The following is a 24,996-nucleotide window of genomic DNA, read 5'->3' as shown; positions in this document are numbered from 1 at the left end:
AGTAACGTTATCTGGTGCTAACTGCAGAACGGTGGTAGTTTTTCTGGTTCCGAGGCAAAGTCCCAAGTGGAGCTCTGGAGGTACCTGGATTTCCAACGTGTTGTCCCAGGGTGATACCACTGTCAGAGAACACGGCGCCCCAAATAGTTTGATATCATTAAGAACGTTTATGATGTTTTTGTTAGGGAGCATCTCTACAGATAGGGGCGCTATGCATTTTAACAGGAGGCAAAGCACTATTCGACAGGGGCACACAAGACCGCTCGCGAAAGGTCACTCTACTCTGTCTCTGATTGGTTAGGTTTACGCGGGCAATTAACATCGCTGAAAAAAAAATAGGCCAGCAAACCTCACGTTAAGACCAATTTTACAATCCATGGTAGGGACATGAGTCTGGAAAGTAAAATATTGTGTTTGACTGAAGGAAAGGCAACTAAAAGGAAGACAGTCAAGCTGATTAGATGGCTACAAAACAAAAAGCTTTTGAAAAAGAAAATAAGGTGCAGGTTATGTCAAAACGCAATGAAGCTGAAGAAGAAACACAACTCAACAGATGTCTATAGATGGTATGTGGCATAACATTACTAAATTCACTTCACTTTTCTCCTGTTTGTATCGCATTCTTTGCACTGTTGTATTCTTTTTTTCCCTGACTTATACTCTCTCTTTTTTATTTTTACAAATGTTGTGCACTTTCAATCAATTACCAATATGTATCATTGTTTGTCATGTTTTTTATAATGTATTTATAGTGTTGTAGTGTTGTAATAAAATGTTAGGGGTAGACTAAATTTACTGAAATGTCCCATGGTTAAATGGTTTTGTCCTAATTCAGGACCATCATACTATAAAAACAATGCTTTACACAATATTTGTTAAATGGCTGTTGGTTTTGTTTATTAAAATGTTTGTTAATTACATGTTTATTGTATATAATATTTACTGTATCGTGGAAGGTTTACTTATTCAGGGTATGCCGACACAAGAGCCACAGGGGAAGAAAAATAACCAAGACAATAAGAACTGGATCTGTCTTTGAGAACTCAAAATGCAGTTTTATTTCATGGATGAAATCTTTCTACAGGTAATCCAGATCATTTTATTGCATTTTACCAATAATTTCACTCCATCCAATAGTTAAAAATCTTTATCATGACTGTATTTAGATAGCTTTATTGTTCTAAGATGTTATAGTAAGGCGGTATACCGCAATACTGCATTCTGTAGCTATATTAGAACTGGCCTGCAGCTAGAACTGTTGATTTATTTAATGAAAGAGGAGAGACAAGCTAAGGCCTTACTTGAATGCTTGCTTCTTGTTACAAAAATTGTATTGATTTACATTTACATTACATACATGCTGGCTGCAGCATGGGTTGAGTGCCCAAGACAAATAAAGTTAATCTTGATCTTGATCTCTTATTTAATTAATGAGGGACATAAACATAAACAACATTACATCCTGTAAAATGGCTATGTTGTGATGACCGGAAACATTTAATAAACAGGTACGTTTTCTTCCTTATCAGGTTTTCACAAGGCTTGCGACTGAGGCAGGTTGACATGAAGACAGATGGCATAGCAAAAAGCTCAACAACACTCTCAAAGATGGCATCCTGTGCAAGAAGAGTCTGCAGACATGCAATGAAGCGACATGAAACGCTTCATGGACAACGCCTAGGTGATGAAAGGGAGTTTGTTGTCATAGACGAGAGCAACTTTCGCCATAAACGAAAGGTAGGCAGTTTGTGGCTAAATGAAGTCTAAACTATCTGGTTTACCTGTGCTGCAGATTGTATACAGCAGGTGTGTCAGTCTGCAAACTTCTTAGCATTGTGATGTCATGGCACAAGCAAGATAAGAACAATTTATGAGAGAGATTGTAATTTCAACAAAGAGTCCAAAACTGAAAACTGTGACGTACAAGTGGTCAGCCTCAGTACCAGATTCGGTGCCTGCTTGGACCAGAAGCATTTAACCCAAACCCTAAGTAACTGCAACTTATAGTTCTACTTCTTGGTTCAAACTACCATTTAGTTTGTAGTGATTGTGAAAAGCAAAGTCATAGTTTTAATCAGGAATGTGTAAAATTGCTCAGCATTCAGATAGAGAGTAATAAAGAGCAGCGCAAAGAATATTTTTTTTCAATGTTGCTTATTTTGATTGATTTACTGAACACAGTTTACAGTACACAATTACTCCATAATTAATTAAAGCTATATTTAAATTTATTTACAATATTCCCTTGCACATTTTCCATCTGTAAGATACACTGAAAGTGGTAAATAAAAATAGTAAAGTCATGGCATCAAGCTGTATCACTAATACAGAATGGTACCAATGGTGAAGTGTTAAAGAGTTTACTTGTTGTATTTACAGTATGGTCGTGGTAGAATATCCAACACTTGGAGGCGCAAGAACTGGGTTTTTGGAATGCTTGGAGTAAAAGGAAAACATCGAAGACCTTTACTGAAGCTGGTGGAGAGGCGGTCCCGCAACCATTTACTTCCATTGGTGGTGAAGCATGTACACCCTTGGACAGTAATCATTAGTGATGAGTGGAGGGCATATAGGTGTGCTCTCACCAATTTGGGTTATACACACTTCACCGTGAATCATTCAAGGTGGTTTGTTGATCCTGTTACTGGAGCTCACACTCAGCAGCTAGAGAGGGCATGGTTAACATACAAATCAATAATTTGGCGGCTTAGGGGAAACAGAACTGAGAAACTTTTGAAAGAGCATCTTGCAGTTATAGAATGGACTTACTGGCTTGGAAACAGGCATAGGAAAGGACCTCTTGGTCGTTTACTGAAGGACATTCGGGTCATGTTTCCCTGATAGAACCCCAGAGAGCTGACTGGCTTCAGATATAAAGAACATTGTGTGTGCCTCTCATCAATTATCATTACATATGAGTCACAGACCTTAGGAGTTACTATACACTTTAAAGGAAATTTTGTCTCAGGAGGTAGAGAAGTCAAATTGTTTAGAGTAATTGAGTGTATTTAGCTATTTCAGTGCTTTCTGTTTTTTGTGGTTCCGTTGAAATAACTGATTTAACAATATAAAATTGTTGTGATTTTCCATGTTTGACAAATGTTATTGCTTTTTTATGTGACATGGTATGTGAAATTTACATCTTGTTGGCTTTAGAGTATGAATTAAAGTTTGATAATATCATGAATGAGTTGTCTTAAATGGTTTTTGAGCTTTAAGATAATACTGCATTATACGTAAAATTCTTCCAACTAAATAATTCATAATTTAAGTCCACAATTACAGTTTAATTTTTGTAATTTATAAAACAAAACTGTGATGCCTAAATAAACAGAAGGGCTGACTTTATTTGAGGGGTCACAAAGATGATTGCTGCATAAGCCACCATTAATCATATCTTATTTATCAATATTAAAGATGGTCCAGGTCAGCACTTTATTTCAGGGGCCACAAACATGATGAAGTAATGAAGAAGTAATATTTAGTTAATCATGATTACAACACTATAATTCATTAGAATATATGTACACTGCTGTGACTGGTCCAGGTCAGCACTTTATTTCAGGGGCCACAAACATGATGAAGTAATGAAGAAGTAATATTTAGTTAATCATGATTACAACACTATAATTCATTAGAATATATGTACACTGCTGTGACTGGTCCAGGTCAGCACTTTATTTCAGGGGCCACAAACATGATGAAGTAATGAAGAAGTAATATTTAGTTAATCATGATTACAACACTATAATTCATTAGAATATATGTACACTGCTGTGACTGGACAGTTTTTTGTTCTGTCACTTTAACTACAAATTTACCTGATGAAGAAGACATGAACATCATTAATAAATCAGAAGTCATGATGATTCAAATACCTTAATTAATGCATTAATAAACGTATTGTTCCTGCATTAAGTCATGCATGAGATACTATAAATCCATGTATATTAATGATAGTTCATGAAGTACTACATGACTGAATTCATGCTTTTTCATGCATGTAGTCATGCATGAATTCATGATCATTCATGTACCATTATTATAAAGTGTTACCAGCTAATTCTTCCTGATTCCTCCACAGAGTGAACCAGGAGAGCTCAGAAGTTCCCAGTGGTCAGTCTGCCCAGCAGCATCAAACACACCTGGACTCCATATTTATGGTCTGTACATGTACAACAACTACTTTTACACCTATAATGTTCACAATCATCTCCATGCTGCACTTTTTTGACCAGTGGATTGTCAGTCTGTCCAACATGGATCTGATGTTTGCTTCCATGATTTCAGTTTGATTTCTCATTCATATAATCTTCTGTTCAAGCTGCTGCAGGAGGGCATCGGTACTTTTGTGAAGAACGAGCTGAAGAAGATCCAGAAGGTTCTGAGTCCAGATTACCCAGAATGCTTAGAGAGTCAGAAGGAGGATGAGGAGGTGTTGGATGGTGAGGATGAAGAGCAGAGGAGGAGCAGCAGAGAGGCATTTCTGAAGATCACACTGCACTTCCTGAGGAGAATGAAGCAGGAGGAGCTGGCTGACCATCTGCAGAGCAGTAAGAGGATTTCTCTAAAGATTTAACATGCTGGATAAATGGGACCTTAACTAATGTCTCCAGAGATTAAGCAAAATCATTCTCAATCATCCTCATTCTCTGAGCAAATGTTGAAATATGTTCTTATATTGTTATTGATCTGCTTTGTTGTGTGTTCATTCAGGAAGTCCTGCTGCGGGTGGTAAGCGTAAACTTAAATCTAAGCTGCAGAAGAAGTTCCAGTGTGCGTTTGAGGGGATTGCTAAAGCAGGAAACCCAACTGTTCTGAATCAGATGTTCACAGAGAGCTACATCTAGAGGGAGGGACTGCAGAGGTCAATGATGAACATGAGGTCAGACAGATTAAAACAGCATGGAAACCAGACAGACCAGAAACAACAATCAGACAAGAAGACATCTTTAAAGCCTCGTCTGGAAGAGATGAACCAATCAGAACAGTGATGTCAAAGGGAGTGGCTGGCATCGGGAAAACAGTCTTAACACAGAAGTTCACTCTGGACTGGGCTGAAGACAAAGCCAACCAGGACATCCAGTTCACATTTCCATTCACTTTCAGAGAGCTGAATGTGCTGAAAGAGGAAAAGTACAGCTTGGTGGAACTTGTTGATTGCTTCTTTAGTGAAACCAAAGATGCAGGAATCTGCAGGTTTGAAGAGGTCGTGTTCATCTTTGACGGTCTGGATGAGTGTCAACTTCCTCTGGACTTCCACAACACTGAGATCCTGACTGATGCTACAGAGTCCACCTCAGTGGATGTGCTGCTGACAAACCTCATCAGGGGGAAACTGCTTCCCTCTGCTCGCCTCTGGATAACCACGTGACCTGTAGCAGCCAATCAGATCCCTCCTGAGTGTGTTGACATGGTGACAGAGGTCAGAGGCTTCACTGACCAACAGAAGGAGGAGTACTTCAGGAAGAGATTCAGAGATGAGGAGCAGGCCAGCAGAATCATCTCCCACATCAAGACATCACGAAGCCTCCACATCATGTGCCACATCCCAATCTTCTGCTGGATCACTGCTACAGTTCTGGAGGACGTGTCGAAGACCAGAGAGGGAGGAGAGCTGCCCAAGACCCTGACTGGAATGTACATCCACTTCCTGGTGGTTCAGTCCAAAGTGAAGAACATCAAGTATGATGGAGGAGCTGAGACAGATCCACACTGGAGTCCAGAGAGCAGGAAGATGATGCAGTCTCTGGGAAAACTGGCTTTTGAGCAGGTGCAGAAAGGCAATCTGATTTTGTATGAATCAGACCTGACAGTGTGGCATCAATATCAGAGCAGCCTCAGTGTACTCAGGAGTGTTCACACAGATCTTTAAAGAGGAAAGAGGACTGTACCAGGACAAGGTGTTCTGCTTTGTCCATCTGAGTGTTCAGGAGTGTCTGGCTGCTCTTCATGTCCATCTGACATTCATCAACTCTGGAGTCAACCTGCTGACAGAAGAACAAACAACATCCTGGTGGTGGTTTCTCTTCAGAAACAAACCTGAACCATCAGCTTTCTACAAGAGTGCTGTGGACAAGGCCTTACAGAGTCCAAATGGACACCTGGACTTATTCCTCCGCTTCTTCCTGGGTCTTTCACTGCCGACCAATGAGAGTCTCCTACGAGGTTTGTTGACACAGACAGGAAGTAGCTCAAAGACCAATCAGAAAACAGTTGAGTACATCAAGAAGAAGATCAGTGAGAATCTGTCTGCAGAGAGAAGCATCAATCTGTCCCTCTGTCTGAATGAACTGAATGATTGTTCTCTAGTGGAGCAGATCCAACAGTCCCTGAGGAAGTCTCTCCACAGATAAATTGTCTCCTGCTCAGTGGTCAGCTCTGGTCTTCATTTTACTGTCATCAGAAAAAGATCTGGACATGTTTGACCTGAAGAAATACTCTGCTTCAGAGGAGGCTCTTCTGAGGCTGCTGCCAGTAGTCAAAGCCTCCAACAAAGCCCTGTACGTGCACACACAACTATCCAGATTAAATGGAGCTTTTCTTCATTCAGAAAAAAATAAACATTGTTTGTAATTCTTTTCTCATGTTTTGCTGAATCCTCTTCAGACTGAGTGGCTGTAACCTGTCAGAGAGAAGCTGTGAAGCTCTGTCCTCAGTTCTCAGCTCCCAGTCCTCTAGTCTGAGAGAGCTGGACCTGAGTAACAACGAGCTGCAGGATTCAGGAGTGAAGCAGCTATCAGCTGGACTGAAGAGTCCACACTGCAGACTGGAAACTCTCAGGTTATTTTACCTTTTATTGGAAAAAGAATACTACCTAAGCTCTATTTTTCTTAATTTATCAATTATTAAATGGACTGTCTGAATATCCTTTTTAGGTTGTGTGACTGTAAGCTCTCAGAGAGAAGCTGTGAAGCTCTGTCCTCAGTTCTCAGCTCCCAGTCCTTTAGTCTGAGAGAGCTGGACCTGAGTAACAACAAGGTGCAGGATTCAGGAGTGAAGCAGCTGTTGGCTGGACTGAAGAGTCCACACTGCAGACTGGAAACTCTCAGGTTAGTTTTCACTTATTTGAAAAACATGACCCTCTGAGCTGTTATTTTCTTTATATATGTGTTATTAAATGGACTGACTACAGGCCAACCTTTCAGAGAGAAAATGTGAAGCTCTGTCCTCAGTTCATAGACACACTAACTGAATGACTCTGCATGAACAAACCTTTCATTGTAAGAGCCATAAACGCACCCTCAGGTAATCAGTTCATTGAGAACTGTCGGTGGCATGACATCAGTGTGGAGATGCAATGGTTTCAAGCACCTAATAGTTGCAACACGGCACGTAAACTGGATATACAGTTAGGTTCATATGTATATGTACTGTACAATGACACAATTTTGTGATTTTGGCAATAAGTTTTAAATGAACTAATGATTATGCGCTGAAATTGCAGTTTCAGAGTAATCACAGCTATGTTGAATGGACTATGCAGGAATTATGGACAAATCCCATATTTTAGGGGACCAAAAATCTTGTTCAACAGGCTGTGGATTTATATGGGCCTGCATGTGTCAGTCAGACAGAGGTGGAAGAGTACTAGAATATTGTACTCAAGTAAAAGTACTTGGTTAGTTTTCCTCCTAGTCTTCCAAACCTCCCTCCTTCACAGGGGGCATGTCGGTCAGTTTTAGGATTTCTTCTTAATCAGAGTGTTTCTACCAAACACAGCTGTGAAAAAAAGATCTGCCTGAACCAACACTACGCTCCATTTTAAACAGTGGACGGATGTATACGACTAACTTGAAACTAATTTTTTGAGTTCTGTGTGTGTGTGTGTGTGTGTGTGTGTGCGTGTGTGTGTGTGTGTGTGTGTGTGTGTGTGTGTTTTCAGTCTGTCAGGCTGTTGGTTAAATGAAGTTGGTTCTGACTTTTTCTTCCTGCAGAACGGGACATGATGGACTGCAGAGACTGAGACCTGGTGTGAGGAAGTGTGAGTGTGTTTAAAGTTTGATTCATGAGAACTCAGCTGCATGTTACACTAGATCTGTAAATGTTCTTGACTAAAGTACGATGATGAATTTCTCCAGAATTGTGGCTGGAAAGATGTTAGAACTCAATCAATTTAAAATCCACAAATGCAACAAACTGAACAAAGTGATCCAACAGAAATAATTCATATATGTTAATAGTCTAGCCAACAGAAATCTAACTTTGTTTCTTTTGATTTTCACTAAACTGGAGGAAGTTTAATGAACTGCATCTGCTGATTCTTGGTATGAACATTATCTTCAGTACATCGGTCAGAATGCATTTGACAGGACCCCAGTATCAGTTTACTGAACCTTATTGTGATCGGTTGAAGGCACAACAATGCACAGGGCCCTTATTCACTTCAGACTAAATATGTGAACCTGAGGTTCTGCTAACAGAAATGGGAGCACAAAGTTAGTGCATATAAAATATAATCCAACAATTAGTATGCTTCACATTCTTAGGATACAATTATACATATTCATAAGTAAATAAATGAACTAAGTTAGTCAATGTACCTTAATATCAAACTAAAGTGCTCAAAATACCTTAATTTCAAAGTATTATACATTTACAAAGGGTACCATAAACCAAACACATCCACTAAAACTTTAACACAATAGGAAGCCGTTATGGCAGTGACAATATTCTACATACATTTTGTACTTGATTTGTCATTGTACAGTAGACCGAGAGAAATAAAGCTTATTTTACTATTGTTTCACATTGACTACGTTCAAAAGCACAAACAAATTACCATCAAACACTCAACAGATGATTTTTGTGAAGATAGATGCTCCTTTCTCCTCTGCATTTTATTAATTGCAGCACTAAACAAGGAAGTAAGCTACTCTTGTATCGATTTATAACCGTTATAGGACGAATGGAGAACATTTCTCTTTTTTTAATATCAAAAGTAAAGTTGGTTTTGCCGTCCGCTTCCCGACTCATTTTAACAGAGAAAGAAAGCGGTCTGCTCGAGACAGCGCCACAGTGAACTGCACGCGTGTCTCGGCAAAGAGAGAGAGAGGGTGAGAGGGAGAGAGAGGGAGAGAAAGAGTGAGAGAGACATGCATTTCTCCAGAGTTTCAGTCAGGATCTGTTTTCTGTCAGTGTGGCTGGAAAGATGTTAGAATTCAATCAATTTAAATCCACAAACGCAACAAACTGAACAAAGTGCTCCAACAGAACTAATAAAGAGAAGAGTGTTGTTGCCTTTAAGTGCTGCTTGTAAACTCGTACTTCTGACATACAACTTGATGAGTTTTCTTCTCCGGATGTTTTTAATAAATCAGTGTCATCAGGGTCATGGAGGAATGGCACCACAATGGGCCTCAGGATCTCGTCACAGTATTTCTGTGCATTCAAAATGCCATCAATAAAATGCACCTGTGTTTGTTGTCCTTAACATACGCCTGCCCATACCATAACCCCACCATGTGCCATGTGAGCCACAACGTTGACATCAGCAAACCACTCATCCACACGACGCCATACACGCTGTCTGCCATCTGCCCTGTACAGTGAAAATCGAGAAGAGAACACCTCTCCAAGTGCAACACGCCATTGAATGTGAGCATTTGCCCACTCAAGTCGGTTACGACGACAAACTGTAGTCAGGTCGAGACCCCGATGAGGACGATGAGCATGCAGAAGAGCTTCCCTGAGACGGTTTCTGATAGTTTGTGCATAAATCTTTTCTTTGGTTATGCAAACCGATTGTTGTAGCAGCTGTCCGGGTGGCTGGTCTCAGATGATCTTGGAGGTGAAGATGCTGGATGTGGATGTCCTGGGCTGGTGTGGTTACACGTGGGCTGCGGTTGTGAGGCTGGTTGGATGTACTGCCAAATTCTCTGAAACGCCTTCGGAGATGGCTTATGGTAGAGAAATGAACATTAAATTCACGGGCAACCGCTCTGGTGGACATTCCTGCAGTTAGCATGCCAATTGCACGCTCCCTCAAAACTTCCGACATCTGTGGCATTGTGCTGTGTGATAAAACTGCACATTTTTAGAGTGGCCTTTTATTGTGGCCAGCCTAAGGCACACCTGTGCAATAATCATGCTGTCTAATCAGCATCTTGATATGCCACACCTGTGAGGTGGATGGATTATCTCTGCAAAGGAGAATTGCTCACTAACACAGATTTAGACAGATTTGTGAACAATATTTGAGTGAAATAAGCCTTTTGTAAACATAGAACAAGTCCTAGATCTTTGAGTTCAGCTCATGAAAAATGGGGGCAAAGCCAAACGTGCTGCATCTATAATTTTGTTCAGTGTAGTTGATATTGTAAAGATGTAGAATAAAGTGAGTTGAGGTTTATTTACCTTCCAGTTCCTCCCTGAATGGAGACCTGGGACCAGATGTATGACACATACGCACAAATACCACAAAAACTTTCACACATAAACTCGTATTTCTATAAACAGAAGGTGTGCAAGTCACTCTGACTTCAGACCAGCATACACATGGTTTTAGAGCCAGCTGCAGGTGATCAGGTGGAAATGGAAAACAAGCTGAGAGACAGACTCTTAATAATAAAACATTGTTTGTTGTGATTGTGTGTTTTCAGTCTACACAGCTCTAAATCTGTAAATCACCAACAGATGTATTTATAAACTGAATGAATTGTTATAACTGGATTGTTGAAGTTAAAGTTTGTTAAACATCATTCACAGCTAAATATTAAATGAATGTTTAAATGATTTTCTTTCAGTAATTGTCAGTACAGTTGTTATATAACAATAAATCAACAGATGATAACCTGCAGCTGTATTGTATCTTGTTCTCTCCATCAGATGTCTGTGAACTGGAACTGGACACAAACACAGTAAACAGAAAACTCAAACTGTCTGACAACAACAGGAAGGTGACACATGTGGAGGAGAATCAGTCATATCCTGATCATCCAGACAGATTTGACTCCTGGCCTCAGCTGCTGTGTAGAAATGGGCTGACTGGTCGCTGTTACTGAGAGGTCGAGAGGAGAGGAGGGGTTTCCATATTAGTGAGTTACAGAGGAATCAGCAGGAGAGGAAACAGTGATGACTGTAGGTTTGGATGTAATGATCAGTCCTGAGGCCTGTACTACGAAGCAAGATCAACATGTCCTGGATTTCTTTCAGTAATCCGACTTCACCTAACCTAATAACCGCGGTCCTGCATAAGCTGTATCACGACGCTGGTTATCAACTAGTTCAGTCAACCCAGGTTTTTCCAATCTAGAGACGCGCTCGTTCACATAAAAAGGGGGGTGATCACGCCGTATGTCCAATTGCAAACATGGACAAAAAACAAGAGCTGCATATTTCACACAGGAGGAGCAGACCATTATCGTACAAACTTATCAGCAATTCAAACACATAATACAGGCTAAAAGCAACACAGTCGCTGCTGCCAAAGCAAGGAGGGAAAGCTGGCAGAAAATAGCAGACGCTGTAAATGCGTAAGTTACATGACTGATTGATATAACTGTCACAGGAGAAATATCTGACCATAATTACACTTGTGCATTCCATAACGTTTAACTGATGTTGCTGTGTTATTTTAGTTGCAACCCTGGCAGTGGCAAACGATCGTGGGAGCAAATAAAAATAAAATATAAAAACATAATTCAAACCGGTAAGTAGCAGTAGCAATACTTGCACATATTTTAAGGCCAACAAGTACAAGGATGAATTGTGGGATCAGTCCCTTTTGTAGGATATTGGTATACAAAGGGCCTATAGAACAATGAAATTGCGCGCAGCCAACAAGAAGAAAAATGAGGCAACGAAGACTGGAGGGGGCCTTCCTCCACAGCATTTCACTCCTGCTGAAGAGCTGGCCCTCTCCAGCAATCAGGGTCGCCCCCTGATGGAAGGAGTGGAAGGGGGCTTTTCTTCTGACCCTGGTGGCAGCAGCTCACAGACCCAGGCATATGTACAGGGTATGTGTCAAGTAATCTATGTTACCATGTTCATTCAACAATTCGTTATGAATATTGTAGGAGTGAAATGTATTACTGTGCTCTGCAGTGACAGGAGATACAGTGGTGTTGCTGCCACCACCCACTGTCGTCCCACTGTGCCATACAGAGGTAACAGTGAAACTAATAGTCATACACCAGTATGTATGCCATATGTGGTTGCTGAATATTGATCAAATAGGCCATTTATTTCCTCAGTTGGAGGTCCTAGATAATCAGGACACTGTGTCTGCCTGCTCAGAGAGCATTTTGGGGGTACACTTTTGAGTTGTTTACCACTTGCACAGATGGTGAGAGTGTGTGAATGTGTGGCTGTGATTGAAGTGTCTGTAGTGGTGGTGGTCTGAACATGAGACACAAGTCCTCAAAGTGCTCATTTCAAATATGACTCAATTGATTAAATTGCTATGGTGTTAAACTCAGCAGGAAGAGAAACTTCTTCCTCCCCCTGAGCCTAGGGCCTCCACTTCAAGGCCAAGACAAAGACCGGTGATAAGCAATGGACCTTAAAACACAGTAGTCAAATGGACACCTTCAACCTCCTCCGAGTGTGCCTTGCAAAGGGACAATGTTCTTTTATTTTTTTCAGGTTGGAGCAGACAATGTGAGGGCCCTATATAAGAGAACTCTGGAGCTGGAGATCGAATATAAGAAGCTTTTAATAAAGAAAACTAGGCTGGAGATAGAAAAGCTTGAGAAGGTAGGTAGTACATAACTGAATGTATAAATGAGAAAACTTACAGTTACACTGACATTCTTTTTCTGTGTTCCTAGGAAAGGGACAACGCATGAGGATGGATTTCCTTTCTTTTTTCTACGTTTGTCTTTTAACAATATTTTTTGTGGCTTTTCCCAAAGGTTTTTGTTGTGACTTTTTTGTGGGGGTTTTCACCATTTTTTTTTTCTTTCAATGTCCTATTTATTGTGTTTTGAAACAGCTGTTTAAAAGTGAATAAAACATCCAACTTCAATGAAAGTAGTGAAATTATCATTTATTTCACTTGTGAAGAGCATTGTACGGTACCATACATGTTCTTTCTTTGAAATATTGTGGTTGAAAGAAACCCAAATTACTGATATGGAAATTATTTGAAAATGGGTCAAATCGACCCAAGAACAACAGAAGGGGTGAAGGGGGAGACACACCAGTGAATAAGGATAACACATCAACATGAAACCTCCCCGGTTAATATAGGGATAACACATCAACATGAAACCTCCCCGGTTGATAACTAATATTAGGTCAACTATTGTTTTCATTACTAGTTTCCTGTAAATGTATGTTTGAATGAGCAAATTATGAATTAAATTGTAACATATGATTACATTTGCATACATTTCCAGGATGGAAATCAGAACATTGGCATAAGAGTGAATGACAATCCTTGTTTCATTTTGTCAACATATTAGAATCCAAAGGAGATATCCAAAGTGTCCAGTGTAAAAACACTGGACACTTTGGATATCTCCTTTTTACCACTCCATTAATCAGAATATGGTGGCAACAGCCATTAAAGAAAATCCATATAGCTCAAATGCTATGGAACCAAAATAGCCCAACTGAATTGTAAAAAAAAAAGAAAATGTTTTAGTCTCCCCTTAAACAAAAAACTGCTCTGTAATTGCCTCTCTCACGGCCCAGGTGTAGGGTAGTCAATGGTGATGGGGTCTACCACATCTGGGGGTTGCTGGCTGACAGGTGGGGCTCTCTCCTTTCGTATTGTGGCCACATTGTGGAGCACGACACAGGCTGTCACAATTTGACAAGCCCGGTCCGGGGCCACTCGAAGGCCACGCAGGCAGTTGAAGCGTGCTTTCAGAATGCCAAAGGTCATTTCGATCCTCACCCTTGTTCTGGTAAGGGCCACATTAAAAGCATTCTGTGGCCCTGTGTTTGGGTGAGGATAGGGGATCATCAGAAAGGGCTGGCAGGCGTACCCTCGGTCCCCTACCAGCAATCCACTGAAGAGCCCTGAAGATGAAAAGTGATATTAGCATTATCAGTATTACAAAATGCAACATATTACTTGCAATTGCCATACCTTGCTCCAATCTGTGGCACAATGCAGACTCCCTGAAGATCCGGGAGTCATGGACAGACCCAGGCCACTTTGCCTCAATGCTGGTAACCAGACTTTGATGGTCACAAGTCATCTGCAAAAGCATCTTGTGTTAAAAGTCCATCCACATAACAGTATTAACGTGAGGGAAACATCAATGTGAATTAGTAGGACTCCTCCTTTACCAGTATGACCAAACATGTGTAGTCCTTTATGCTTTACCTGAACGTTGATGCTGTGGGATGATTTTCGATTAACGAAATCGCCTTCATTCACCCCCAGCGGTGCAGAAATGGGGATATGGGTGCAGTCGATGGCACCAATTACCCTCGGGAAGCCTAATGAGTATGGTTAATTTCATATGCAACGGTGAACATCATGGTGCCTACATTATTTATGGATGAAGTTTCAAGTGAATATTTACCTGCTATTTCATAAAAGCCCTTTTTTATTGTCTGCGTGGGCAAGTGCCCTGGGAACACTACAAACGCATTTAAGTGTGCTGGTAAAGCACGCACCACCTTGCGGATAGTGCGGCAGACGGTGTTCTTGCTGAGGTTCTCCGCATCACCCACACTGTATGTACCCGTTGCAAAATAATGCAGCGCTAAGCATTCAGTCTGTGGGACTTTGTTTTGTTGCATTGGCAACATGCGGCTCAAGAAGCTGACAAAGGCACGTAATTCCCTCCGCAGAGAATCTATATCTTTCATACAGATAGTCATCAGGGAATGACAATGGGTTTTGTCGATCTCTAAATGTTCTGTCTCTTCTGAGCGGACCTCTCACTATCCGCGCACCAAGCTCCACAGGATCTTCTAAGAACGGTGACGCCATTGTGATCAAGAATGAATGAGTCAGTGGGCGGTGCTTTTATACCGATTGATCTCTGATCTCCAACTTAACCTGCTCCCGACCAGGTTAGGCGTTCAGCATAAGTTACCACGGCGATTTAACCCGATCACATCTAATCCACCTTATGCGGGACCACGGTTGTTAGGTTAGGTGAAGCCGGGTATCTGAAAGAAATCCAGGACATGTTGATCTCGCTTCGTAGTACAGGCCTCTGAAAACCCTGGGTTGAACCTGAAGTTAGCTCGTTAACGCCAAATCTCGCTTCGTAGTACAGGCCTCAGGGGTCTGAGTGGTGTGATTGAGATGGTTACTCTGTCTGGCACAATAACAGAGAAACAGTCCTCACTTCCTCCTCTCTAACAGAGTAGTAGTGTATGTGGACTGTCCTGCTGGCACTCTGTCCTTCTACACAGTCTCCTCTGACTCACTGATCCACCTCCACACCTTCAACACCACATTCATTCAACCTCTTTATCCTGGGTTTTGGGTCTGCCCTGATTCCTCAGTGTCTCTGTGTCCTCTGCAGGATTGAGAGTCTCTCCTGTGGAAAGAAACACTGACTGAAGATCAGCTGCTGAAATCAAAGTTCAGTCTGTTTACCATCACACACTACAGACCAAACATGAATAATTTGTGCCAATGAATCACATGTCAATTTAAACATTCAAGCCCATCTATCTCTATGCTCCTTTTCACACCGAATCCAAAACGTTCAGTTGTTTAGTCTTCCACAACTGTTTAGGTTTCTGCAGATTTCGGATGCCGATTAAAAACAAGCCAACCGATAAAATGACTTTTATTTAATGCAATCGATAGATTCTCTCAGATATCAATCTCTGTTCATACTGTCACACAACAATGTGGGTATCGATCCATTAGATCTCGCAGCATAGTGTCCTCTTTGACAAACAAAATAAAGATTATAAAGACAACATCTGGGGAAGTACAGCAGTTAAACTGTCTGCACTTCATGAATTACTTTTTACTTGTACTTCACTTTGTTTTGTGTTACTTAGATTTTAATATGTATTATCTTGTATGTTTTTATGTAAAGCACATTAGGATTCTATCTGTGAAAAGTGTTTTTTAAATAAAGCTATGCTGAATTAATCAGAAAGCAGCAACGATTCATAAGAAAAACAAATTCATGTTTAACAATATTTTTGTAATTCATCCTCTTTCTATGTTTCTAAAAACACTGAAGTATATGTTGCCATGTTTTGCTGGCTGTACTCTGCATTTTCCTTGATTGAAGATGGGGGGGCTAAGTGCTGCATTTTGTACCATGTGTTGTGTATTGGGTTTGTGGTGTTATGCCCCTGGAGGCCAGGGTGAGCATATCATGCTCTCACCTATACACACCTGCAAGCTATAATCACTCTGATGTTCCCTTTGTGTCACTACACCCTGAGGAAGGCTCAAGCCGACACGCGTTGGTGTATTTTTAATGTCTTGCCCATTTAATAAAGGCCTTTAATCACTTTTTGTAACCAACCTTGAGTGCCTGGACTTGATTTTTTATGACTTTCTTAGTCATAATTCTTCTTCCTTTGTCATGTTTAACAATGTTTACACATGCCTGTAAGTCCAGCAACATTATACTGATACATTTATAATGGAGTTTGGTGGTGGGAGATGGAACTAACCAGACATGTTTCAGTGTTTATCTTGCATCATTCAGGACCGTAATGGGAGAAGAAGATATTCATCTTGACCAGACAAGGGGTCAATACGTCCCGGCTGCTGCCCGGTGTCCTGTCCTGGAAATGTCTCTGGAGAAAAAGAACATTGTTCACGGTGGCGAGCTGAAGGAGAGCTGCACCAAGCTAGCCACAGTTAGCCACCCTGGCTGGACCGGAAACAGGGAAGTTACCTTCAAAATAAAAGAGCAACACAAAGGGTGAGTAAGGTTTATAAATACTCACCATGGACAGGGCCGTCCAAACCCAGTTTACTATGCAAGAGTTTGGTACATACACATTTCCATGACATGAATTCAAGTGGAATTAAATTAATAAGTTTGGACTACATGAGCAAAGAATCACAAATTAACCTCATTGATAGTTCTACTGATTGTTGTTTTTTATGGTGGTAGAAAATTACAATAAAACGTTAAACACTATAACAAATAAAAAAACCTGTTTTAAGTTAACTGATTAAAATAAATAAGCTAAATAGTTACTGGTTAATGTTCTATGTATTAACTAGTAGGGGTGGGAATCACCTCGACTTATGTCACGATACAATGTCATTGTGGTTTTAAACATATTGCAATATTCTGCGATATTTTACAATTTATTACCTTTTTTATTATTACCAATTTCAAATGATGTCCCCAAAAGAAAACTTTGTCAACATCTGTTTTATCTAAAAAATAAATTTCTCTGTTTCTTCTCACTTCAGTTTTACTGCTGCAACATGTGATTGTCAAGCAGACAAACTGACCAACACATATATAATAATAGATCAATATTCGGCGTCCAAGTATCGATACAGTATCGCCACAGAAAATATCGCAATACTTTGCTGTATCGATTTTTTTCCCCGAACCCTAATAACTAGTTGTTCCAGTTTTGTGATTGTTTGTGTTTTATGGCCATCAGAAGAGTAAATGTTTTATTCTATGTATATTAAAAACGACTGCCTGCTGAAATAGGACTGCACCTGACATGAAGACGCAGCAATACTTTTTTATTTCACCAAATCCACTCGTCTGGGTAAAGATACTTGTCAATATAAACAATTAAGATTCATATTTAACATATGTAATGTGTTACGGGGGTGCAGTCTTATTTTGGCAGTCTCTGTCAATGCACATGTCGTGACCTCTACTAAAAGTCCTGAACAGATTGTCATCGTCAGCCTTTGCAACAGGCGCGTAGCCAGTAATGGGCCAGGGCGGCACTGGCCCGCCCACTTTACTCACTGGCCCGCCCAGCCAAGTTTGATCAATACGTTTTGTTTTGTTATGAAAAATATTCGAATGTATGTAAAAAAAGAAATAGTAACAGAACTAGTTGTGTGTGTTTAATGTGTCTTCTCATTATATCTTTCATAATTCAAGCAATGCTAGGCTGGAAGTTTTCATTTTTTGATTTTCTTTTACTGCTGGTAGCGCATTTGCTGCTCATGATCTGGCCATAGTCCTGAAGCATAGCTATGGATAGGATATGTTACATGTATGATTTTTGTCTGATGTCTATGTCATGCAGCATGTAATTTAGATGCCTTCTCTGCTGTTTGGGTTCATGATTAGTTGCCACTTTGTGCAATAAAATGGTTAATTTTATAACAGTGCTGTGCAGAGCCAATGCTGCTGGTTCTGCCGGTGCAAATATATTTTACCCTGAATAGGTTGAAATCGACAGGTTTTTGTCTATATTGTTGTGTACAAACTTTTTAGACTGAGTTTTGTTGGTTGAGCATGTTGGAGACAGTACTGCTATTGCCGTTGTAATGCAGTATGTTGTTGTTGTAGTTAAAATTGTTGCTGATTGTCCTTTTTGCTACTTCTACGTCTTTTTGAAAATGGCCCACTCACTTTTGTACTGGCCCGCCCAAAATACTATTTCTGCCTACGCCACTGCTTTGCAATCCTGAGTTTTTCACATTATAGATTTTTTTTGACAAGTATGTTTGCACAGACGAGTGGATTTGGTGGAAAGAAATGTATTGCTCCGGCTCTGTGTACCTGCTGGCTATGTATGTTAGGTTGTAGTACTAAAACATGTTTCAACCTGTTAAAAAAGCTTCTGCAGACCACAACAATCCGGTGCAACCAAGGCAGGACAAAAAGGTATAAAGTAACAGAAAATAGCCGGTGCAACACAGATGTCCTTGATCAGAGTCAAGGACTCTGATGAAGATGTAACTCTACATCGAAACGTTAGTCACTGTTTTGCACCTTAAGTAATACAATTATCAAGTAAGAAGACATCTGTGTTGCACCGGCTATTTTATGTTGCAACCTGCGTTGGTGAATAGTAGATTTATTTAGAATTTTCTGACAGGAAGTGTTTTTTATTCCTAGTGGCTTGACAGTGATGGTGAGAGGAGAGCGGTGGTGACTCTGCACATCGGGGCTTAAATGAAAAAGGATGCATGGAGATCTCAGACAGCTGGCAGGATTATTCATCCCCTTCTTCCACAGAGTGTACTGTCTGCAGTCAGGTGAGTCCAACTGTCCCCTGTCCTGCTGCTGTTTGTTTAAATGTCCTCATGCCGCTCTGCAGTTTCTCATTCAGCCAGAAGCTGTACTGCAGGTGCAGCTTACTTCGTCTAACTTCACTATCAGCAGAAAGCATCTGCATTGAGGTACAGAGAGAGGAATTCCCTCTGGCTGCATGCATTCTTCAAACCACACACAGAGTATTCATTCACTTTTAATCCCTGGAATTAGTTTAATGTGTTGATGATGTTTTATTTTGTCATTCAAAGACAGATAAAAGACAAACCAGACACAGAAGGAGACACATGCTTTGAGATTGGATTTTATATTAATACAAGAGGTGATCTTTGATAGAGATAGAGAACATGTGTCTCCAGATATGTGTGTGTGTGTGTGTGTGTGTGTGTGTGTGTCTGTGTGTGTGTCTGTCTGTGTGTGTGTGTGTCTGTATCACACACACACATCTGAAGCTGGAGCTCCTGAGGTGGTCACACAGATTTAAAGTCCTTGTTCAAGGACCAAACTGTGGAGGAGCTGAAGCAGAACATGACATCTGTATGTTCAATAGTCTGAGCAATGTCACGCACTAATGGAGCTCTGAATATCTGTTCCTTTGGAGGACGCTGATGCTAATTAGTCTCTGTCAACGCTGATTCAATCTCAAATATATTTAGTTTAATATTATATATGACAAAGAAAAATCCTCACAGTTTGAGAACCTGGAATTGGAGAATATTTGGGATTCATTTAAACAATAAAATAACTTTATTTGTATATCACCTTTTAAAAACAATAGTTTACAAAGTGCTTTGACAGAAGAAACAAAAGCAATACACATCAACACACATTATGTACACACCATTGTTATAGTAAAACAGAAGATGGGGCAGCTTTAAAGGACAGAAAAAGTTACAATTCAATAAACTAAATGAAATTAGCAGGCAATAGGGTAAAAAGACGATAACATCTTTTTTATAAACCTCCATAGAAAATTAAAGACTTAAATTCTGGTTTCTATCTCTGGGGAAACTCTGAAACATTTAGTGTGTTTGGCCCGAAGCAAAACCAAAGCTACTGTTCCAAACTTAGAGAGTAAAACCTGATTTTATATTCCACTGACATGACAAGTAAATGTGATACCATATCCATATTGGAATAACATAATGTTGCATTATTTTCAACACATTCTCCCAGGTCCATCCACTATGCAGTTAAAGAAGTGATTTAAACAAGTGAATCACTTTTTAGAATAGTTGATTCCTCCAGTAGATGCTGACTCTCCGTCTGCCTCCTCCTCCTTCAGGGCACTTCCTCCTGAGCCAGCGGCATCATGGGAGGTTCCACCTCCTCCCTCGAGGGCCAAAGGTGATGAAGCCCCCCCCCCCCAGGACAAAATATGAAAAACAACTTAATGAGTGTCTGACTAATTATAGGGAACTAAAGTAGCATTTCAAAGATAAAATAGGAAAATGTAAACAAAGTAGATATTTACCTGACAGCTGGATTCTGAAATAAACCTGAAAGAAAAAGGAAACACATGAGTAAGAAGTGAGAGTATTTTATTATTGCATATGATGTGGGGGATGCACTGGAATATCTGTTGTCATGCTGTGTTGAATGTTATTCTAAGAATAATATAAACTCATGAAAACATTCTAACTAAGATGAGAGAATAAATGTTTGGTTCTTACCTTTTCAAACGTTCCCGTTGAGTCTGTGTCTTGTTTCACCTTTGCTGCCTGATACCCAGAGAAAGAAATCCTTTGCTCGTGTGAGTAACGTTACATCCCGCTACCAAACACACAGGCGTCGTAGCTTCAGAGAGATGTCAGCCATGACACTTTGAAGTGTGGAGTCTTTCTAATGACGTATTTTCACAGTCTGATACTTCGACAGTTTTACGACAAACTGAGTTTCTTGAACTTGATAAATTATCGTTTAAACTGACAAACATCATATGTGTAAATCATGGCTCAATCCAAACAGGATCAAAATAAATCTTGGTGTTTCCTCTTGGATGGCCAGTGAGGACGTGGCTCGTTGATTCCTCCTGCAGGTGGACACGTCATCAAATGTGACACACCCAGTTTTTCTGATGCACACCCACATTACTTTTTTCTGGCTCCACTAGTGGTCCAACCAGTCAGAATGCATACTTTCATAGTGAAGTGAGGACACAAACACACACACACACACACACACACACACACTCTGGTTAATGATAAGAAACTGCGTCACTTCACTTTGTCTGTTGGAAGTTGAAGTTGAAGCTCCTTTTCTACACAGACCTGCTGAGGACAGAAGAGAGCTACACACTGATGAAGTTCATGGCTGAAAGTTCAGTAAGTGGAGCTGTGATTGGTTGAGATGACGTCTTTGATTGTTGTAGTTGAATTGATGGTGAACGTGTGATTGCTGAAAGACAGACACTTCAGGCAAAACTGTTTTTTAGAACTATATATTTTGGACTGTTTATCTTTCATAACATGTCAGACGACGACATTTTAAAACATGTTTCCTTCTGTGCTTTGAGTCTTCGCTGTAAAAACAACTGGGGCCCATTTCAGGTTTAACAAACTGAGTCTAACCCTGATCTCTGAGTAGATTTACCCTGAGATGGTTTTCGGTTACAGAACAGCTGATTTGAGTTGGTTCAATCAGAGTTATAAACTATAAAAAGGCAACATAAATGGAGCCTTGATACTACGATTCACCATGGTAACAACCACAAACAAACTTTGCGCACATACAGCGAGTTTGAATTTACAGAAGGGAGGGAGGGGAAGATGAGGGGGGGAGAGGAGACAGAGAGTGTGGGTGGAGAGGAGAGAGGGAAGAGAGGAGAGACAGAGGAGGGGAAAGCAATTACAAGCTAAAAACTGCTCTGATCAGGACCTAGAAATCAGGACATGTTCTGTCTGTCTGCCTGCCTGCCTGTCTGTCTGCCTGTCTGCCTGTCTGTCTGTCTCTCTGTCTGTCTCTCTCTCTGTTTCACTTCTACAGGCAGCGAGTAGCATAGTAAACAGACCCAAGCTTACATGTATGAGGAAATGAACCTGATCCCCTCACTTACTGTAACACCACACCACCAACAACATACATTCACATGAACCTGATGTTTTGTTGCAGAGGGGCCGCCTCTCTCACGTTTCACTGACTGAAGTAGTTAAAGTCTGAAGCTGAATTAGTTAAAAGTGCCTCTCCCATCTATTTGTAGAAAAGTCCAGATGAAGTGTTGCTTTGAATGAAGAAGAAGAGTTGAGTCTGATCTGGGGTCTGTCAGGACTCTTATTGATGTGGGGGGGTTAGCAGGCGGGCGAGCACTAGGACTCAGCAGGGATCACTTTACAGGATCAGCATGTAAATTCATCTCTTCTGACGTCTTGTTGAAGTCAAGTTTGTTTTACACTTCAGGCAAAAACAGTTAATCAATCTAAAGATGTTGTACATTTTAAAACATGTTTCCTCGTGTGCTTCAAATCTTCACTGGAAAAACAACTTAAGTACAAATTAAAGTCTAAAGGTGAGTTGACTTCAGTCAGCGGTAGAACAAAGGATAACCAGTTTACAGAAGGGAGGGAGGGGAAGATGAAGGGGGGAGAGGAGAGAGGGAGGGGAAACTGAGTTTTCGGTTTCAGAACAGCTGATATGAGTTGGTTCAATCAACTCGGAGTAGGTTCACTCAGAGTTAAGCGCGTGCACCACCACAATAAAAAGGCAGCATGAATGGAGCCATGATACTACGATTCACCATGGTAACAACCACAAACAAACGGGTCAGCGGAAATACTCATGCACACATACAGCGAGTTTGAACATGTATTTTGTTAAAAAAAACGACTACAGGAAAAGAATGCAGATTTGCGTGGGAGAAAATTGCTGCTAGAGTAAATGCGTATATTCCAATATCATATTTAATCATAAGTATAGCCTAATATTAATGGTGAAATGGTATTAAAACTATAATCTATTTCATTTAGGTGCAATCCTGCGGGCGAAAAAGTCCTAGGCCTACTAATCCCATTCCGAGGCTGCAGCACCATCATTAACAGAATTATAATTCCTAATCTTTTATTTCAAAGGGTTTACATCATTCACCTGCAATACTGTGGAACTCCTTTTTAAGGGCTCTCACTGGTTTGTGTCCAGGGAACACTATAAAAATATTTAAAACACACTTCAGAGTGAGTCACACTCTTCTGACAGCTCTGTATACAGTGGCTTTACTAAAATGCTCCGCATCACCAATGTTGTAAAGAAAACTGCTGTTTGCAAAAAAATGTAATGTGACACAAATAATCTGCTTGGATGTAGAGCATGTCCACGATGGGTGACGTTAGTGATATAAGGACGGATAAGGTTATGTAGGTTAACTGATAGACTAGGAAGAAAAACGATACTGCTCAAATAGGAAGTTATCTGGAAATGAAAATACATCTATAGTCGGGGCCTCAATATCATCTCCCTAGGTATGTTTAACTCCCTGCAAAATAATACAGCTTCTTCATCAATGGGATCGTCGACACAAGGAAATGCCATGTTTTAAGAAAAAAAACTTTTTAGCCTATAGTCTGCCTAACATAAACCAACACCGTTTTTTTATTCATGCAGTTAACAAACTGCGCTAAAATGCGCGTGATACAGACTGAATGAATGAATGAATGAGGAAATGAATGTGTGCTGTGTCAAAGGGAGGAGACTGAGAGAAACTCTAGGTTTATTGAAGAAAACCTGCTCCTGACCAGGTTAGGTTCACAGACTCAGTTACCATAGTAACTGACTCTGAGGTTAAGTTATCTCTCTTTCTGAAACAGAAAACTCAGTTTCCCTTATCTTAGGGACCATTCGGTATTTATGGAATGGACCAACGGAGGAAAATAGTGGAGGGTCATGTCTTTTTATTCTTTGTTGAGGGGAGGGTCATCCAATTTATTTTAGTCTAGGGGGGTGGGGGGTCACCCAACTTGTGTATTCATGAGAACAGCAACAATTCAAAGTGGCTTGTTTGGTGCATATTTATCCATGTAACTCCATGTAGCTCTCTCAGTCTCGGCCCCTATCGCTAGCAGATGGGTCCCTCCCTATTTTGTCAGCCAGACAATTTGAACTGTAGCTTTAGAGACCGTGGGATTTCCCAAACTGAATAAATCCCACTCGCACATATAAACACAAAACTGAAGAATGGTCTCAATGTTTTACTGTTTTATTTCATGTGAATACTAGTTTACTAGAGGCGCAACTTAGTATTTGAAGTAATGCAGTAATGCAGGAAGTGTGCATTTAATTTCCATGCTTATTGTTTCCACAACAATGTTAGTGAGTAAATCTACTGAAATGGCCACCACACCATAACAGAGGAGTGTAATGCTTAAGATGAGAATGCAGAGGTTTATGTTATGGCTGTAAAAAAAACAATGGCTATCGGTATGTTTTTGCCAAGCGCAAACCAGTACAGAGGGCATCAATAAATTGTTGGGGAGGGTTATTCCCTTTTTTCCATATCATTTTGGATGGTCATCCAAAATGTATTGCTGGTGAAGGGAGGGTCAAGTCTATTTTGATTAAAGATCCCAAAACTCCACTGGTGGCCCCTGAAATAAATAACGAACAGTCCCTTGGGGTTAACAAACTTTTCACTAAACATGCTTTCTGAAACGGACCCCAGGGCTGCGGTCCAATAGTCCTTTTTGTTTAGGAAGGTTCCTAATGGAGTGAAATGACCCGGAAGTAGTTAAGTGGCTGCCATGATAAGAGCTGTTTGAATTGTCTATTTGCATACAATCATACTAATCAGGATTCATGTGGATAAATATGAGCGGACAGGAGGGTGAGCGTGATAATATACTATTTGCAGAACACCTTTCATACAAGAAACAGCCTACAGCTCCGTGCTTTATAATAACTAAATGACATGCAG

The 24,996-nt window shown here is 40.4% G+C and overlaps 1 protein-coding gene, 1 long non-coding RNA gene and 1 pseudogene across 3 annotated transcripts; 2 read left to right on the top strand and 1 right to left on the bottom strand.

The window, feature by feature from the left end:
- The first annotated feature begins 522 nt into the window (after nucleotides 1-522).
- On the top strand, nucleotides 523-4,850 carry LOC144529928 (uncharacterized). The gene is made up of 7 exons (XM_078269300.1): nucleotides 523-566; nucleotides 971-1,084; nucleotides 1,530-1,737; nucleotides 2,380-2,831; nucleotides 4,085-4,163; nucleotides 4,325-4,553; nucleotides 4,717-4,850. Exons 1-7 carry the CDS (start codon nucleotides 523-525, stop codon nucleotides 4,848-4,850), a joined length of 1,260 nt encoding a protein of 419 aa, XP_078125426.1.
- A 117-nt stretch (nucleotides 4,851-4,967) lies between these two features.
- On the top strand, nucleotides 4,968-9,964 carry LOC144529927 (protein NLRC3-like; annotated as a pseudogene). Its single transcript, XR_013503065.1, has 3 exons — nucleotides 4,968-6,503; nucleotides 6,610-6,783; nucleotides 9,754-9,964. The product of XR_013503065.1 is annotated as a protein NLRC3-like (transcript).
- Nucleotides 9,965-19,825: 9,861 nt separating this feature from the next.
- On the bottom strand, nucleotides 19,826-21,138 carry LOC144529552 (uncharacterized). The gene is made up of 2 exons (XR_013503018.1): nucleotides 20,771-21,138; nucleotides 19,826-20,596 (listed from the first exon to the last, which is right to left on the bottom strand). It is a non-coding gene; the product is annotated as an uncharacterized LOC144529552 (long non-coding RNA).
- Nucleotides 21,139-24,996: the final 3,858 nt, after the last annotated feature.

This window comes from Sander vitreus, chromosome 15 (assembly GCF_031162955.1).
Source record: "Sander vitreus isolate 19-12246 chromosome 15, sanVit1, whole genome shotgun sequence".
Lineage (NCBI taxonomy): Eukaryota > Metazoa > Chordata > Actinopteri > Perciformes > Percidae > Sander > Sander vitreus.
The sequence above is the reverse complement of the archived record's forward strand: the minus strand, read 5'-3'. Positions and strand labels throughout refer to the sequence as shown.

Excerpts from the sequence above, each read along its gene's own strand:
- LOC144529928 (XM_078269300.1), top strand. The coding sequence starts at position 523 with ATGAAGCTGAAGAAGAAACACAACTCAACAGATGTCTATAGATG. Across the intron at positions 567-970 it reads TCAACAGATGTCTATAGATG|GGTATGCCGACACAAGAGCC; the intron begins GTATGTGGCATA and ends TTACTTATTCAG. Across the intron at positions 2,832-4,084 it reads CTGAAGGACATTCGGGTCAT|AGTGAACCAGGAGAGCTCAG; the intron begins GTTTCCCTGATA and ends ATTCCTCCACAG.